General features: G+C 48.3%; 1 protein-coding gene across 1 annotated transcript; it reads left to right on the top strand.

Moving 5' to 3' along the window:
* Window positions 1-213: 213 nt before the first annotated feature.
* On the top strand, window positions 214-17,151 carry SORD (sorbitol dehydrogenase). Its single transcript, NM_001293203.2, has 9 exons — window positions 214-291; window positions 3,756-3,789; window positions 4,516-4,680; window positions 6,186-6,345; window positions 8,509-8,627; window positions 9,075-9,140; window positions 14,445-14,620; window positions 15,438-15,559; window positions 16,197-17,151. Exons 1-9 carry the CDS (start codon window positions 232-234, stop codon window positions 16,360-16,362), a joined length of 1,068 nt encoding a protein of 355 aa, NP_001280132.2. The 5' UTR covers window positions 214-231; the 3' UTR covers window positions 16,363-17,151.
* Window positions 17,152-17,315: the final 164 nt, after the last annotated feature.

The raw sequence follows: 17,315 nt of genomic DNA, 5'->3' as shown, positions 1-17,315 counted from the left end.
GCTCCGGGCAGGGATGTGGCCCGCAGCCCACTGTCGGCTGTCCTCGGCTCCGCGGGCACCGGGAAGGCGGAGCGGGGCTGCCCGGCGGTGGGCCGGGCTGCTGCAGGCCGCGGCGGGGCCTGGGGGAGCGGGGCCTGCGGGGCGGCGCCGGGCCGGCCGGGGGCAGAGGGCGGCCCCGCGGCGAGGGGAGGCTCCGCCGTTGGCCCTTGGACCGGAGAGCCGAACCGAGCCATGGCGGCGACGGGGCAGAACCTGGCCGTGGTAGTGCACCGAGCCGGGGACCTGCGGCTGGTACGGGCCGGGGGAGCGGGGCCGGGGGGAGCGGGAGGCGGACGAGAGAGCCGCGCCGCCGGCGGCGATTGCCGAGAAAAGGCGTTCCCAGAAAGCAGCAATTGCAGGTGACGCGTTGCTTAAGGGATGGGAAGGAGCGCTGAGAGGAGCCGAACCGGCCACGTGCGTCTGTCGGCGTGCCCCTGCAGGTGCCGGCTTTTAAGCGGCGCTTCAAACCCATCCGTGCCGGCCTTGTGCCGGGCGGATCGCTGTGTGGGCAGAGTGCTGGGCGGCTTTCTGCACAGACCGGCCTGGCAGGAGAGCCGTCACCGTCGGGCGGGCGTCCGACCTGCAGGACGTGCTGGCGTGGGATCGCGGGGGTGGTGCGGGGCCGTTCCCGCACAGCACACGGAGCTCACGCTGCAGGCCGAGCGGTGCTCACGGCGGCGCGTCCTTCGTGGCTCCCCGTCAGCTCGGCCCCGCTGCAGCCTTCAGTGCGGGGGTGTGCAGCGGCAGCCTGAGTGCTGCCCCAGGTCAGAGGCCCTGCACAGTGAGTGAGGAGCAAGCCAGTCCCTCTGGTTCAGGAGCACGTTCCTGAGGTCCTATCATTCAGAAAGGTGCACGAGGCTTGTGAGAGTGTATGCTGGCTCATCCCATTTGTGTGTCTGGTCTCTAATCCCAAAGGCTGAAAAGGACCTGGGGGTACTGGTGGATGGCAGCTGGGCGTGAGCCAGCAGTGTGCCCGACAGCCCAGAAAGCCAACTGTATCTCGGCTGCATCTGAAGCAGCACAGCCAGCAGGGCGAGGGGATCTGCCCCTCTGCTCTGTGCTGTGAGGCCTCACCTGGAGCGCTGCTGGACCCAGATGTGGAGTCCTCAGCACAGAGGAGACATGGAGCTGTTGGAGCACATCCAGAGGAGGGCCACAGAAATGCTCCAGAGGATAGAACACCTCTATATGAGGACAGGCTGAGAGCTGGGGCTGTGCAGTATGGAGAGGAGAAGTCTCTGAGGTGACCTGATAGCAGCCTTCAGTACCTGAAGGGGCTGTAAGAAAGAAGGGAACAGACTCTTTAGCAGGGTCTATTGTGATAGGATGAGGAGAAATGGTTTCAGACTGCAAGAGGGGAGATTTAGGTTGGATATAAGGAGAAAGTGTTTTACAATAAGGATAGTGAGGCGCTGGAACAGGTTGCCCACCGCCAGAGGTGGTGGATGCTCTGTCCCTGGAGATACTCAAGGTCAGGTTTGATGGGGCTCTGAGCACCTGATCTAGCTGTAGGTATCATTGTTCATTGGAGGGGGGTTGGACTTCTGTGTTTCTTTGCCCCAGTGCTCTCATTGCAGTGCCCCACTGGTCACATTAAGAGTTTGAATAGGAAACTCTCAGCTTGTTATCTGCATTATTGATGGGTAAAGTTAGGTGAGATAATCTCTCCCATGATACCCGCATCCTTGTGAACTTGTCTGCCATAGGGAGAGTTGCTGTGAGTTCAGATTCTGATCTATGTTACGTGAAAACATATTGATGTATTTATGTTAATTCCTCCTTCAGTCTCATACAGTTAGAGCAGTCTCCCGTTTTCTGCCACTTCAAGGTATATTGGTTTGACCCTTCCTCTCTTAATGTACCTTCTTTTACAGGAGAAAATGCTGCATTTGCTTCACAGCCTCAGTCAGACCTATTGCTGTCTCTGGACTTCACCATGTGCAGTGGACAGAATGTCCATCCAGAAATGTGGAGTCTTGGGTCATTATGTTTTTAACAAACCAGGCTGGAGGATTCATTTTCTACTAAAGCATCTGTCATTTGGCACAGCTGTTATTGAAAAGAAAAAAGGGGAAAAAAAGTGTTTTTCTCTGGACTGAGGAATCCCACCTACACAGTTTCAGCGGAAAGTTGGCTGTGTTTTTATCTCTAGCCATTGACTAGAGACTGTTTGATCCCTTTGGGATAGCTGAGGCGATCTGTGCCTCTGATGCACACATCAGACATTTTTTACATTAGGGCTTATGTCTAGATCAACTTCTTTAAAAACAAATGTTCTGTACTGTGTCCTTGGTGGAACAAAGCTGCCTCCCACCCAAAATAAATGCCTTGCATTGACAGTTTCAGTCGATGGACTTGCACCACACTTCACGCTGCAGTCAACAAAATTTGGGCTATGCTGCCCAGGTATATTTTTTTAAGAAAATAGGTATTTTCTTTAGTAGGTATTTTTTTAAGAAAGCTGTGCTGTGGGAGATGTGTGCCTGGGTCAACTTCTATCCAGCTTCCCTTCATCTCGCCCCACTGCTCGTACCCCAGTTCCCAGCTGTGATGCAGTACCCCTGTAATCAGCCGATAGGTTTGCGACCAGGGTTGTGTATGGATGAGCTTCAGGATTTCCATATCTGCTTTTGCCCTCATTAAATTTCACTTCGTTGCTGGAATTTTCTAGGAAATTTCCTGTTCTAAATTGAATTCAGAGATCTTTCATTGCTAACTAGATACTGAAGGCACTCTTGCAAAAAAATACAACCAGAGGTAAGCCCTGCAAGGGCCAAACACCAGCTGTGGGTTCACTGTTCTATGATGTCCACCAAATGTTTCCTAGTAGCTGCTGTATTTAGACAGGAGCTCTGGGAACAGGAGATAGGCTCAGAGGACACGTGCCCAGTCTTGGCCTGTGGGCAGAGGGCTCTAGGATGCATGAAAATTTGAGCAGCACGTGGGTTTTGCAGAGAGCAAGGTTAGCGCAAGCAGCTTTGGTGAGGACTTCCTTAGAAGCCTGACCCTAAGGGTGGGCTTTCGGTGAATTTCTTGTTGTTAATAGGAAAACAAACGTAACCTTCCCCCCTTTACTTTCTTAACATTGAGAAGAGATGTATGGCAGAGCCTCTTTAAAGGTGGGATGTTCATGTTCCCTTTCTGTGTTCCTTGACCCCAAACCAGAGATGTTTGGAATCACAACGTGCAGTGGAGCAACACTGCATCGTTCCATCTCAATGTTGTAATACCCAACAAAATTCTCCCTTTGTCTTTTGAAGTAGCTGGGGAAGATCAGCGAAGGCAGAAAGCTTGAAGGCTGTTTGGGAAGAAGGATGACCTGCGGCCAACAGCTAGCACTCTGTGATGACTTTCTGAAGCCTGCAATTATTACTCATCCCATAAAGAGGAGTTCATGCCAATTGAAAGAAGGGGATGTGACTTTAAAAATGGTTTACAGTGGCATTTACAAGTGATTTTTGTATTTAATTATTGCTCTGTAGTAAGAATATTTTCTTTATAGTATGGTCATAGAATCATAGAATCCTTGGAGTTGGAAGGGACCTTTAAAGGTCATCTAGTACAACTCCCTGCGGTGAACAGGGACATCCACAGCTCCATCTGTTGCTCAGAGCCCTGTCCAGCATGGCCTTGAATGTCTCCAGGGACAAGGCATCCACCAGGTCTCTGGGCAACAAGCACCTGAGTCCCTCTTGTCTTTTTCTGTTTCTCCACAGGAGAACCGTCCGATCCCAGAACCGGGTCCCAATGGTAGGTCTGGAGATGGCTGGTTCTGTCTGCCACCTTTGCCGTTTTGTTTTCTTTTCTTATTGCCTTTTGTCACTCCATGATACTGTAAACAGCTGAGAAAGTATAAAATAATCTAAAAAAAGAATCTGCAGCTGACATGGATAATGCTGTGTTTCCCTTTGAAACGAAGAGCTGGAGCAGTCATAGAAGTAGCCGAGTATCTGGTGGGTTTTTGTTTGTTTGTTTGTTTTTTTGCATCCTGTTTCATGTATTTCACGTTACACTGCTCTTCGGACAGGCCAGAGGATCTTACTGAAGGGTTAAATAGTGACAGGCTAGGTGTATGGGCTCATGGGAATTTGATTCACTGCTCTCTCCAGGGCTGAAATAATACCTTAGGCAGAAGGAGAAATTAAATGTACTTGCTCTTTGGGGTTTGCTCCTGGAGTCAGCATGCCCCTCTTAGCTTGTATTAGTTTTCATTGACAGGGATCTCACCCTATTTTAAGCTTTCCTGAAATGAAAATCCTTGTGTAATTTTACATTTCAGCGTGTCTCATGAATGTGTCATCTGTCCTTAAAGAGCTTATATGCAGTTCTAGCACATTTATTTAATTCCAGTAAATCTGGATATTTCAGAGCTGGTTTGACCGTGGCTATGGGACACAGAGACAGTGAATGTGTCTCTCTCCCAGTGTTAGAGAGGATAAGTTTTTCTACATGGAGCCTTTCATCCCTTTCTGGCAGAGGTCCTCCTGCGGATGCATTCTGTTGGGATCTGTGGTTCCGATGTTCACTACTGGCAGCATGGTCGGATTGGAGATTTTGTCGTGAAGGACCCCATGGTGTTGGGGCACGAAGCTTCCGGGACTGTCATCAAAGTGGGAGCAGGAGTGACACATCTGAAACCAGGTGATTAGAATGGATTCTATCTTTCAAGTTTTTTTTTGTTTTCCTGAGAGTGCATTGATAACAGGCTGTGCTTTTCCATTGCAGTCATGCATCTGCTTTTATGAGTTGTGGGTCACACAGTCTGACCCTTCTCTAAGAGTGCCACAGTGCTATGTATCACCCAACTTGACTGCAGTGGTTTATGTTTTTCTTAGGAATATCTCGGTACCTTGTGTTATCTTGATGTGCTCTGATTGCATTTTAGTGCAGGTCAGAATGCATGCTGATAAAAGGTGCCTTTTGAGGAAGCTGGAGAAAGCTTCAGAAACCACACGCATTACTCTTGCCAACAACCTGCTGTTAATGTTTCTTCAGTGTGTGTGAACATGAAGGAGCAAGTGGCCTCCTGCAGTGGAGAGGGCCATTGGAGCAACTGTATGAGGCCTCACGTTGTGACCTCTGCAGTTTGCAGAAATGTCCTAGAAAATGGACTTAGCAGCAAACTTTGCCATTTGCTGATGACTGCGAGTTCAGCAGAGTGGAGAGGAGGACAAGAGGGAGGTAGCAGGCTGCCTGAGTGATGGGATGCAGATGAAATTCAATGCAGATGAAGGAGGAAGAGAAGTTGCTGCAGGTTACAAAATGCAGAGAAACCACATGCAGCCTGGTTATCCCCGAAACTGAATGTAATGGGAGGCTGGGAGAACATTCAGCATGTCCTGCCCCTCTCTTCCCTGGGCATTCCCTGCGTGCCATATCGCAGATGTATCACAGTGAGCTAGAGCAGATCTTTGCTTTAATCCTTCCTTTCGTTTGTCACTGTACCTAATTAAGAGCCTTTTGGTGGAGAGCTGAGAGAATTTAGCACTGACTGGCTTTCTCTGCCAAATAAAAAGGAACCGTCTTCTGTCCCGTGTATACTTGTAACGTGGCCCCACTGTTTTTTTTCCCTTAGTCCATCCTACCTCATAAGTATATATAAATTATTATTTGTTTTGCAGCATGTGTCTTTCCAGCCAACCAGACTACGCTGTCATTAGCATCAAGCTATCTCTGTTCTCTGATATGTCCTGCCTCGGTCCTGGTTGTCACCTCTGCATCTTGAGTTCCTTTCCAACTTAGTGACCAGCAGAGTTCTCCTGCTTTGTCTTAATTATTTCTTACTCTGATTGCTAGAGATTTTGAAGGAGATCTGATCAGTGTGGGATTGCTTAGGCTCAGGGCTGTCTTTTCATCAATTGAGGCTGAGTGCAGCTGGAGAGAGGTTTGTACGTGACTGAGCCTCCATCTGCTCTGTGACTGTGCCTCTGAAACACCAGCTCTTTTCATCTAACTGAGAAGGTCTTGGTGAGGAGGCCTCTGTAAAGGAAGTGTTGGGAACTTGCCTGCTGTGAGCAGCGTGATCTTTCTCAGCTAACAGATGTCCCTCACGCTTCTCCCGTGCCAGGGTTTCATGCTGTTCTGAACTACCCATACTACGTGACCACCTTCCCTCTGAGTAACACACTCTGCTTTCACCCTGGCAGGTGATCGTGTGGCCATTGAGCCTGGTGTCCCGAGAGAAACAGATGAGTTCTGCAAAACTGGCCGCTACAACCTGTCTCCAACCATCTTCTTCTGTGCAACGCCTCCTGATGATGGGAACCTGTGCCGCTACTACAAGCACAGTGCCAGCTACTGCTACAAGTCAGTCCTGCACCCTCTGCAGAGAAACATGTACTCCCTGCAGGGGGATTAGGTGAAGCAGTCGCCCTTGGCCCTTTTGAGTATCACAGTGAACACTCTTGAACACAACACGTTTTGTTGCTTTCTGATCCATGAATAGCATGTAAAGGCAGCTGCCACTTTGCAAAGGGTTTATCAGGCAGGTGTAGCTGTCCCCTCTGGTGCCAGACATCAACAGACATTTCCTGCATATTTCCTGCAATATCACTGCTGTTGTACCCTATAATTATTTCCTTTTTCCGCTTGGTCCCTCCTCTTGGAGTCTTTTCTGTTGTCTTTTTATATCCTTGCCTTCTTACAACTATGCCTGCAGGTCTTTGATTCCAGTATTACTGCTGCTTTTCAGGAAGCACCACATCAGTTGCTGACACTTCGCTCTGGCATTTGAAACAGAGTCACCCTAGTTGCAGCAGAACAGGAAGAGAAAACAGCATCCCTGCTAAGCTGTTTTTTTTTTTTTTTATGTGGCACTGAGTGCCTCCACTGAGGTGCCAGTATTACACACCTGTTTTCGTATCCACTTGATCAAACTTGAGTGCGCTCTTAACTGTGGCAAGATTGACATGTTTGCTTAAAAGCAAACCCATGCTTAAGTACTCCAGCAAATTACTATGCTGAAAATTGCATAAACCTGTACAGTATTATACCCATGTAAGTGCATTTACAGGGGAAGATAAAAATAGGGTAAGATTCTGGTTCCTTGAGACAGATCTCATCTAGAGCTTTTCTTTCTCAATCTGTGTGAAACAGGGACTTCCCCAGAGTTGATCTTTGGTGTCTGCAGAGGCAGCGTTCAGGATAAATCATTTTGAAGGAGGCATCTGAATGCTTTTACTTCTCACAAGCATCCTCAGGTCCTTTCAAACTGGATCCTAAACAGCTGCTAGCAGAATGAAATGCTGCTCTGTGTGGGCCTAACTTCTTGCTGTACAGATCTACTATCACTGATTTTCCCTGTTTCATTAAAAATAACATTTTCTGACAATATATCACAAGTTCTTGCTGGGGAGTAATTGACTATTTTTTTGTGTCCATCTTATTTTAGGGAGAGGTCTGCTGTTTTCCCCAGTTTGAATATCTGGGGATATTACTTTGGTTAATTACATTTTTTTTTGCTTAAACTGTGAAACACAGCCTGGTTCTCCTGGGTTTAGATCAGCAGTGCAATGGCTGTGTGATGCAGAGGAGGTTCCCTGGCATGAAGTTGCTCTGTCAGCATAGATTTGCCAAGAAAAGCTGATGGCAGAGCTCAGTGGGCATTTGCACATTTGGGCAAGTATTGTCTGTCTTTCTGCAGGATGTGATGCCAAATTCTCAGGCATCCAAACTCTTGGAGTCAGCCCTTTAATGCCTCCTGGAGATAAGAGACATAGAGACGTCTTACAGCTGCCTTCTGGAATGGAAACTGTCATTTCCATTGCTTTGTCTTCGTGGTGGCCTGGCTGAGCTCTGACTTTGGGCTTCCCAATGCTGTTCCAGCATCTGCTGTGTGAGAAGCCATGCTGGTGGCTTTCTGAAAATCTGGGATTTATTTCTGTCAGCAGTGCAGAAGGGATTCACCTTCCCTCTGCTTTTTTTCCAACAGTTTTGCTATCAGTCTTACGCTTCTCTTTCTGTCCAAAAGGTGTTTGATACCCTTTGTATGCATCTGTGCTGTCTTCAGGGACCAGTCCACTTCATTGATCACATGATGAGGGCATGATGAGGAGACTTGCTTCTGACTGCCTTTGCTTTATGTGGCATCACCATTGGCTTGTGCTAGGTAGCAAGGTGTTTCCTGAAGCATGGAGGAGCTGCACTAGATGATCTCTAAAGGTCCCTATCATCTCAAAAGATCCTATGATTGTATGGAGCTACATGACTTGACCTAGATGAGGGGTCTGGGACTTCACTGCTGGGTCCCAGCTGTAGGGCAACCTACAGGTGGTGTGGAGAAGTTTGTGGGTCTCAGTGTTGGGTACTTAGGCAACACAACCTCTTGAAATGCCTTCCAGTCCTGCATTTCTCAGGTGAAAATGTATTTTGCAGTGGTTAATTAGACCCATGTTTAATCTGCAACTATCAGTGCTTTCTTCATCACTCTCATAAACCTCCTTGGTGACTGTTGCTCTGTGTCTCTTGCAGGCTTCCAGATAATGTCACCTTTGAAGAAGGGGCACTTATTGAGCCACTTTCGGTGGGAATCCACGCCTGCAAAAGAGCAGGAGTCACTCTGGGCAGCAGAGTCTTCGTAAGTGGCTCAGGTATGGTAGAACATCCTCAGTCGCTGGGTTTTCTGCCAGCAGTGGCACAGAGGGGGATGGACATGGTGCAGGATATGCTTCTTGACGCAGATATAAGTGTGGGTCATGGGAGAGTTTTGGTAGTACCAGGGAAGACCTTGAGGCTGTCCTTGCCCGTGCTGTGCTGCAGAGCTGCACTCTGAGAAGCCAGAATGCAAAGTACAAAGCATACCATGCCAGCCAGCTCAAGGGAGCAGAGGACCGGGTGGTGTTTTCATTGCAGTGTCCCTCCTGTAGCAGTAGCTGCTCTCCACATTTGCTCTCACTGTGCTGAGATTGTGGTGACGCTGTGATCCGAGAGCTGCCCACCTGGAGGCACAGACAAAGCCCAGCTCTGGGCACATTCAAATCCTGAAGCTGGTGCTGTCTGACAGTTGTAAATGTACTTTTTCTACCCTTTGTACCCAGGACCAATTGGCCTTGTTAATGTGATTATAGCCAAGATGATGGGTGCAGCAGCAGTGGTAGTTACAGGTAAGTCCTTTCAATCCTTAGCAGCATGCTTTTTTCACATGATACAACTAACACTGTCTAGTTCCTTGCTATTACTTCGAGGTAACTGCTTGGGCACCTCATGCCTGTCTCTGAATGCACTAATAGTTTGCCTTTTTGGAGGGAATCCTAATAAACATTTCATTCTCCAGGACAGACAGGCTGGATCGCTGGGCTGAAGCCAATGGGATGAGGTTCAACAGGACCAAGTGCTGGGTCTTGCACTTTGGCCACAGCAACCCCAGGCAACACTACAGGCTTGGGGCAGAGTGGCTGGAAGACTGTGTAGGGGAAATGGACTTGGGTGTGTTGGTTGGTGTTTGGCTGAACATGAGCCAGCAGTGTGCCCAGGTGGCCAAGAAGACCAATGGCATCCTGGCTTGAAATAGTGTTTCTAGCAGGAGCAGGGAAGTAATTGTCCCCATGTACTCAACACTGGTGAGGCTGTGCCTCGAGTACTGTGTCCAGTTTTGGGCACCTCACCGCAAGAAAGACATCGAGGCTGTGCAGTATCCTGTCCAGAGAAGGGCAACAGAGCAGTGAGGGGTCTGGAGCACAAGTCTTACGGGGAAGTCTGGCTGAGGGAACTGGGATGGGTCAGTCTGGAGAAGAGGAGGCTCAGGGCAGACCTTATCACTCTGTAGAACTACCTGAAGAGAGGTTGTAGTGAGCTGGGGGTCAGCCTCTTCTCTTGTGTAGGTACTGATAAGAGAAATGGGATTGGCCTCAAGTTGTGCCAGGGAGATTCAGGCTGGACATTAGGAAATACTACTGCTCCAAAAGAGTGGTCAGGGACTGGAATGGGCTGTCCAGGGAGGTGGTGAAGTCACCGACCCTGGAGGTGTTCAAGGAATGTTTAGACATTGTGTTGAGGGCCATGGTTTAGTGAGAACTATCAGTGATAGATGGACAATTGGACTGGATGATCTTGTAGGTCTTTTCCACGTTGGTGATTCTGTGATTCTATGAATATTCTCTGCCCTAATTTGAATCTATAGAGCATACAGGTTGCCACTGGTGCTTCTCTGCAAGGTTCTTGGATCAGGCTCATTACACCTGCTTCCTAGCAGAGGTAGGTTGTGGAAAGGGGCTAGCTGCATTGGGGGAATCAAGGGGAATAAACCAGAGGCTAATGAGTGGTTATTGGATCAAGCCAGAAGCTTCCGTTGGAATTTGAGCAAGTCTCTTAAGAAGAGGCAGTGCATCTGCATTACAAGTGTTATAAGATGCTCTTTTTGCTTCTGCTGTCTCTGTTTGCTGCTTGTTTTCTTTCTGTTTTGAGCTCTTCTGACCTCAGCTTTCAGGTTTTGATTTATGTTGTGCCTTTGACTCACAGAACAAGGTGTCTTGATTATCAGATTTTGTCTTCCCTCTAATGCTTATAAACATTGTTTGTGTCTGCTTCTAATCTTTACCTTGATGGCAGGCAAACTCAATGTGTTTTATTCCCTCGATGCTTTTCTTGGAGCTTTGCTCCAAGGAAACTGTTCTCCTTCCTCTTGTAGTTCTAGATGGTGGCCTGGACAAAGTATTTTCATGGTCATTTCTGTGTCCAGCCACAGTGTCCCTCTACAGTCTGTCTTGCTGCTTTTATGCTAGGGGGTGCATTTTCCACTAATTACTCTTAGTGACCAAAGGGGCCTTTTCAGGAACCCTGCATTTCAGAAATCCTTGCCTAACTGCATCCTGGAGAAATACAATCCAACATGTTTTTGTTTGGGTCTGGAAGACCTCTGAGCATGGAGATCTCACCAAGCAGCAGGCAGAGGTTGCTAAAGTGTTCTGGGCCAAAGCCCCAACATGGTTCCTTCGGAAAGCTGTTGTTCCATCTCCCCTCTTTGGACCAGGTTTCTTTTTTTTTTTTTTTTTTTGACCTCTTGGTTACTGTTTTTCAGTCTTCAAGTTGAGAGACAAAATTAAGGTTCCACCCTTTTGCTTGTACGGAAGGATCCTTCACTACTAGCTTGCGTCAAAACCAAAGGCTGCTTATTGCCTTCTCCTTCCAAAATGCTCATACTGCCAAGTCAAGGGCATATTTTGCTCTGCTGGTCCCACCCTGCAGGGTGTGCTTGGTGGATGTAATCAATTCAGGCCTTAGATTTTGCTAAGTGTTGTCATCCAAGGACGATGGTTGCCGTAACAGGAAGATCAGCTCGATCTCTTGTATCATGCCCTTGCTGTGGAGCTGAGCTACTGCAGGGGTTGGTGGGTGACCCAGACTGTGGGTGGGGAGGAGACTGATGAGCTGGCAGAGGTTGGTGGGGCTGAGGCTGCTGGGTCACCCCAGTGCCCCAGCCCTGGTCCTGCCCGATGTGATCTTCCCTGTGGCTCAGGGAGCTGCTGTCTGTGAACTAGAGGTCTGTACAGTATGTGCTCCAGGTGACCATAGGCAGTTCTTGGTACCTGCTTTGTAGTGTGAGCAAGGTCTGAGTAGAGATCTCCACATCCCCCACCTGGGGCTGAGATACTCAGAGACACCCATGCAGGTGCCACCTGTAGTCAAATATTTGTGCATAACATGAGCTGAGAAAAGGGTTCCATTTGCCTTGTTGTCAAATATTTGTATGTAACATGAACTGAGAAAAGGGTTCTGTTTGCCTTGTTGTCTCTGGGGATTTTACTGTACTTCTCAAGGAACTGCTTTTGGTGTCAGCTTTAGGAACTGGTACCTGTGAGGTGACTGATCAATAAGGCCCTTTTGTTGTCTGCCACCAAATTCTTCTAGTTTGTCTCACACAATTTTTATGATGTTTGTCTATGAAGAACTTTGTCTGCACAGCACACTGAAAGCTCATTACTTTTAATGTTTGTTTTGGAAAGCAATGCGCAAATGCATAACTCTAACAGAGTGTGGGGAGAATTTACTTCCTATGGCTGCTGTCATAGCTGGAGCCAAGAGATGTTGGAAAACTTCTGAAGGAACTCCATCACTGTAGCTAGAGACTGATACTCAGCTCTACCCTTCCAAAAAGCTCGTGTGCACCAGAGCTTGTCTTTCTTACCAGCTATGACAGTTTACCTGATACAAAATATTGGTGCTACTCATAACCTTCTGTCCTTAAAGACATGTAGAAGAGCAGCCTTATACCCCAAGCAAGTGAAGCAGTGGTCGGATATTTCTATGAGAGTGTAGGACTGTCTTGCCTTTTTCTGTCACTTAAAATACACTCGGTGTTTCCTATCTAAGCTACATTATTCCCCTTGTGCTGTTTAAATCTCAAATCCTGAGTGCTGGTGCCTCTGGAAACCCTGGAATTCAGTGTCAGGGAAAATGAATAACTAGACCAAGTTCAGCTCCTTTATGAGGGTTGATCAGCACGGAATATGTGAGAGCTTCAAGAACAGTTCCCAGTTAAACTGGCTCATAAGGAGCTTAAATGTGATTTGATAACTTCTGTGGAATTAGAGATGCAAGACTGTGGCAGTGAAAACACTGATTATCTCTGGCTGGGAAGGGAAAATGAATTTCTGCCTAAAGGCAAAAGGGAGCCCTGTAATTCTTTAAGTGAGCATTTACCCCCAGGAGTTATGGTGGGGTTCAGCCACACTGAGGTTTAAAATCTAAACAACTTGGTCCTATCAGCTTACAGGTGCTGGACAACACGGAAGCCTTCTGATTGGAGAACCTGCAATCCTGGCAGCTTTAGTAAATGTTTAACAGTGATTCACACAGGCCAAGTGCACCAAGATGTTACCAGAGTCCTGACTGACTCTGATGGCATTGCTTCTCTTCCTGCATTCCTCTCCTGTGCAAGGACTTCCTTTGATGAGCAAATCAGGAAGCTGACACCAGCTGCAGGAGAAGTGTGTGGTTTTCTCCATGGGTTTTACTCCCATACACTGAGGTTTGAGAGACATCAGCCATGCCAGACAGAAGTGCTGCTTAGCTCTTAAAGTGCCTGAAAACTAGCAGCTTTTGTTGTTTGGGAAGTCCCTGAGTGCAGCTTGGTGCCAAGTGTGACTGTACACACTGCCCAAAGTGCTCAGAGCTTGGGAAGGATAGAGGTGATTCATGTTTCCTACAGCCTCACCTTTTGGGGCTTCCAGGGTGATATTGCACTGAGTTTCCAGCTTTGGGTTTTCCTCCTTCAGCAGCATTTTATAATCCTTTGTTCTTCCTTCTTGAAACTCCCTCCAAGCTTTCCTGGGTGCTCATCTCCGGGTGTGCCTGCACCTGGCCACCAGCCCTCTTGATGCCGGCAGGGACATGTCCATCACCTGCCCTGGCAGTAATGTCACGTTCCCTGCATGATGGGCAGGGCAGGCCCTCTGGCCTCACATCCTTCCAGCACTGGGGCTGACTCACAGCGGCTCACATCAGAGCAGTGGACTCACCAGTCCTCTCTCCTGTTCTCTGCCTTTGATCCAGACTTCTTTCCCAATGCAAACACACAGGCCCCTGCAGATCATGGCTTTGACAGGCAAAGAGATGATTTCTACCTGGAAATCATAGAATCATAGAATTGATAAGATTGGACAAGACCTTCAAGATCACCAAGTCCAACCACACTGCCTTCTAGTTCATGTGCTTCTCTTTCTTTTTTTACCACAATTGAAGTGTCCAGCTCCTCCTCTCTGGAGATGTCCCTGTCCTCAGTGGGGCTTGGGCTCATGTGGAAGAGAGAATGCTTGGTGTCCACGATACAAATCATGGACCAGAAACAAGCCTAGGTGCTGTGCTGTCCATAGCAGAGTGATTTGTGGGCCACCGGGTTGCAAATCAAACCTTGGTCTGCAAGTGCCTTTGAAAGATATCTTTGGGGGGGGGGGTGTCAGCAGTAGCCAAGCACCTATTATAGTTATAGCCCTAGTTATAGCCCTAACCCACGGAAGGAGCATATAGAAGTAGTATGTGTTGGGATTTTGTCTCACTGTAGGCTGCCTTTTGCCTTTTTCTTCACAGGTTCCTCTGCTTATTCTTCATTGCCTCCCCTAAAAATGAGCATGTTTCCTCCCTACCTCCTCACTGAAGCCTGTGTGAATTTGAGGGAGGGGATGCAAACCCCTTCCTGGTTGTGTGCAGTGACCCAAATTCAGGCCTCAACAGTGTGTGCTTCCATCAGCGTCCTTGGTGGTCATCTGCTTGCAACAAGTCTGGGCAACCCTTTGGCCTGGGCGGGCTACAGAAATTCTTGGGATTCATCTTGAGGTAGTCAACAGCCGGGCACTGAACAAGGTGGTTCTGCATGTCAGATAGGGGTAGGAAACAGACTACAAGCTCAGGTTCTTGCTCCCTCTCTGGTTTGTGTTGACATGTTCTTGTTGACATGGTTTGTCCTTCCACAGATTTATCTGCCTCTCGCCTGCAGACTGCCAAGGAGCTGGGGGCAGATTTCACCATTCAGATAAAGAACGAGACCCCGCAGGAGGTGGCTGCCAAAGTGGAAAGTCTGCTTGGCTGCATGCCTGAGATAACTGTGGAGTGTACTGGAGTCCAAGCCTGCATCCAGGCCAGCATTTATGTGAGTACCAGTTGTCCCTGGGATAGAGCAGTACTGGTTTTTGCTTTCCCTTTCTGGGACCTGGTGATGCATGACAGTTCTTTCAGTACCATTCCCTCAGTTTCAGTGGGCTTAGCGCAGGAGAGAGAAGATGGCTGTAAAACCACAAACTAGGGACAAATTGTCCACTGAGGGATGATTAAAAAGTTAGTCTTTGCAGACAACACTGAAATAATTGTCTGATTTGATGTGAGGTGCACTTACCACAGAGACTACAGGAGCACTGTGAAACCCAGGCGTGGCTACATAGCAGTGTCAGGGAGCTGGTACTAATAGAACAGCATCCTTCATTAAGTCCCAGTACAGAGAATAATTAAGAAAATTAATTCCAGCAGGTGGAAAAAAGGAGCTATGGAGGGGATATTTTGCTCTTATGAACTGTGTAATAGTAGGATGTGGAGAAGATACTTCTCTGAGGTTTGCAGTGAAAGGACAGGAGACAAATGGGAAAAGCTGCAAAAAGAAATTCCAGGGGAGCATCAGTCTCATAGACGTTTTAAATGTTTCCTACTGAGATCCAAAAGTAACTCTTGTACTCCTAAGCGCCGGTCATTTTCCAGAATGAGGTTTAGATAGCAAAATCTCTCAGAGATTTTTGAAAGATTGGTTTTTAAGCCTTGTTTATCACATGTTTTACACGTAGGGATACTGCTCCTGGCAGCATCCTGCCTCTCCCAACTCCTCCACCATGCCCCAGGCAATCCGTCACAGCCACAAAGAGCACCTTTATTTTTAGACAGATGGCAAAATACAGCATATCTGTGTGTCTCTTCTCCAGGCCACTCGTTCTGGAGGGACCCTGGTGCTGGTGGGGCTGGGCCCTGAGATGGTGACCGTGCCCATTGTGAATGCTGCGGTGCGGGAGGTGGATATCCGGGGGATATTCCGCTACTGCAACACGTGAGTCTCACCACTGATGGTGTATCCATGTCTTTCATCCCCCTTCTCATGTCCTTGAGAAGACTTTTACTTGCTCTCGGCCCTTTGTACTGGGAGATCCTAAGCAGCAGCTTGGCCCTCCACACTGCTGTGTGAAAAGCTGGCTGCGTTTGCCTTCCTAACTGTTACATGGTCTGTTTTGAGACAAAGGATTTGGGGAATCTTAATGCATACCCAGCCTTGCTGATGGTCCCCATCAGCACCATCAGTTCTGCTTTCCTTTCTCATCATGAAAGGAAACCTCATTGTTGTTCTTGTTGGAGACGAGTGCATGCCGGGATTAGCAAGAGCTGTGCTTAGTTTTCGTATTTTGCTGGAGCTCAAGGAGTATCAGTAACTCGTTTGAAGGCGTATGTGCTTTCTACGGAGGACTGAACTGCACAGCTTGCAGAAAAGCAGGTCTTCAAGTGTACTGAGAGCTGACCTAGCCGTGAAGGCAGGAGAATCTCAGCTGTCCTCTTTGGTCTTGTTATCTGGAAGACTGTGGGCAGAATTCCCTTCGTTGCCTGGGCTCAAAAAATTACTGTAATGAAGCCAAATTCCTCTCTGCCATTTCCTTGAGGCTCCAAGCTCTCATTTCTTGCTGTTTCCCTTGCAGGTGGCCAGTGGCCATTTCCTTGCTTGCATCCAAACGGATCAACATCAAGCCCTTGGTTACACATCGCTTCCCCCTGGAAAAGGCTCTTGAGGCATTTGAGACCACAAAGAGGGGCGAAGGGGTAAAAATCATGCTGAAATGTGACCCCACTGATCAGAACCCCTGAGATACTGCGGTGCCCGGCCCTCTCCCTGTTGCACCGTCTGCCTGAGATGCAAAGCATGAAGCCACGAGAGGCCGATGTTTGGCTGTTGCATGTTTACACAGCCACCTTATGCAGGCAGTGTTTTGTAATAGAGCTAAGAAATCAAATGATAATGAGGGTGAATGGCACTGAGGGTATACGTGATTTTGCACATCTCCTCGGGGGTGCTCAGGGCCCATAACAGCCTGTGGAACAAAACCTGGCCAGGGAGCATCTGAACATTCAGATTTTTCACCCCATGCTCTTCACAGACAGCAAACTGCAGGTCCTGAAAGCCCAGGGCTTTTTTGGTAAAGCTGGGCTTGGTGGCTATCAGGGACCATAGTTTCTGTGTCATCCTCCTCCTAGCAGCTCCTGGTGGGGCAGAAAGGACTGCTGCAGTGCAGGCTGGAGTGTGTTTGAAGGAAGTCACCCTATCTCTGGCTGGGAAAGCAGATCCTGGTCTTTAGGTGGCTCCTGAGGGTGGGCTGCTGGTGGGGGGCACAGCTTGCTTTTAGCATGGGGGGGAAGCACAGCAGGGGAGCAGCATCACTAAGATAATACCACTGTGAATGAATTGTAACTTCTCTGGGATATCAGCCCTTCCTGCTGAGTTAGTGAGCCATGAATGAGGTACTTGACAAGAAGCAGGTTGCAGATAAAATCTAATCTAGATTACAGTTGTGTTAATTTTAATACTAGGAGATCACTCTGAGATCCCTTTCTTGGGCCGGTACTGGACTTCCCACAATAAATGCTACCTTCCTGGCATCTCTGTGTCCTCTGAGGTCTGTGGTGGATGGTTTGAGGGGGTCTGTGACTACTGGGCTGTGCTGTCCTCTGGGCTTCCGTGCTGCTGGCCCTCACCAGGCTGTGGGAGAGCTCAGTGACACAAATGAAACTTTTCCCCAAGGCTCAGCCTCTGTGGGCATCCC

Source organism: Gallus gallus, chromosome 10 (assembly GCF_016699485.2).
Source record: "Gallus gallus isolate bGalGal1 chromosome 10, bGalGal1.mat.broiler.GRCg7b, whole genome shotgun sequence".
In the NCBI taxonomy this organism is placed as follows: domain Eukaryota; kingdom Metazoa; phylum Chordata; class Aves; order Galliformes; family Phasianidae; genus Gallus; species Gallus gallus.
This window is presented reverse-complemented; position numbering and strand designations above follow the sequence as displayed.

Bases quoted from the DNA above. Each gene is read 5' to 3' on its own strand.
- SORD (NM_001293203.2), top strand. From the start codon at position 232: ATGGCGGCGACGGGGCAGAACCTGGCCGTGGTAGTGCACCGAGCCGGG. The intron at 3,790-4,515 runs GTAGGTCTGGAG...CCTTTCTGGCAG, and splicing joins CCCAGAACCGGGTCCCAATG to AGGTCCTCCTGCGGATGCAT. The intron at 4,681-6,185 runs GTGATTAGAATG...TCACCCTGGCAG, and splicing joins AGTGACACATCTGAAACCAG to GTGATCGTGTGGCCATTGAG.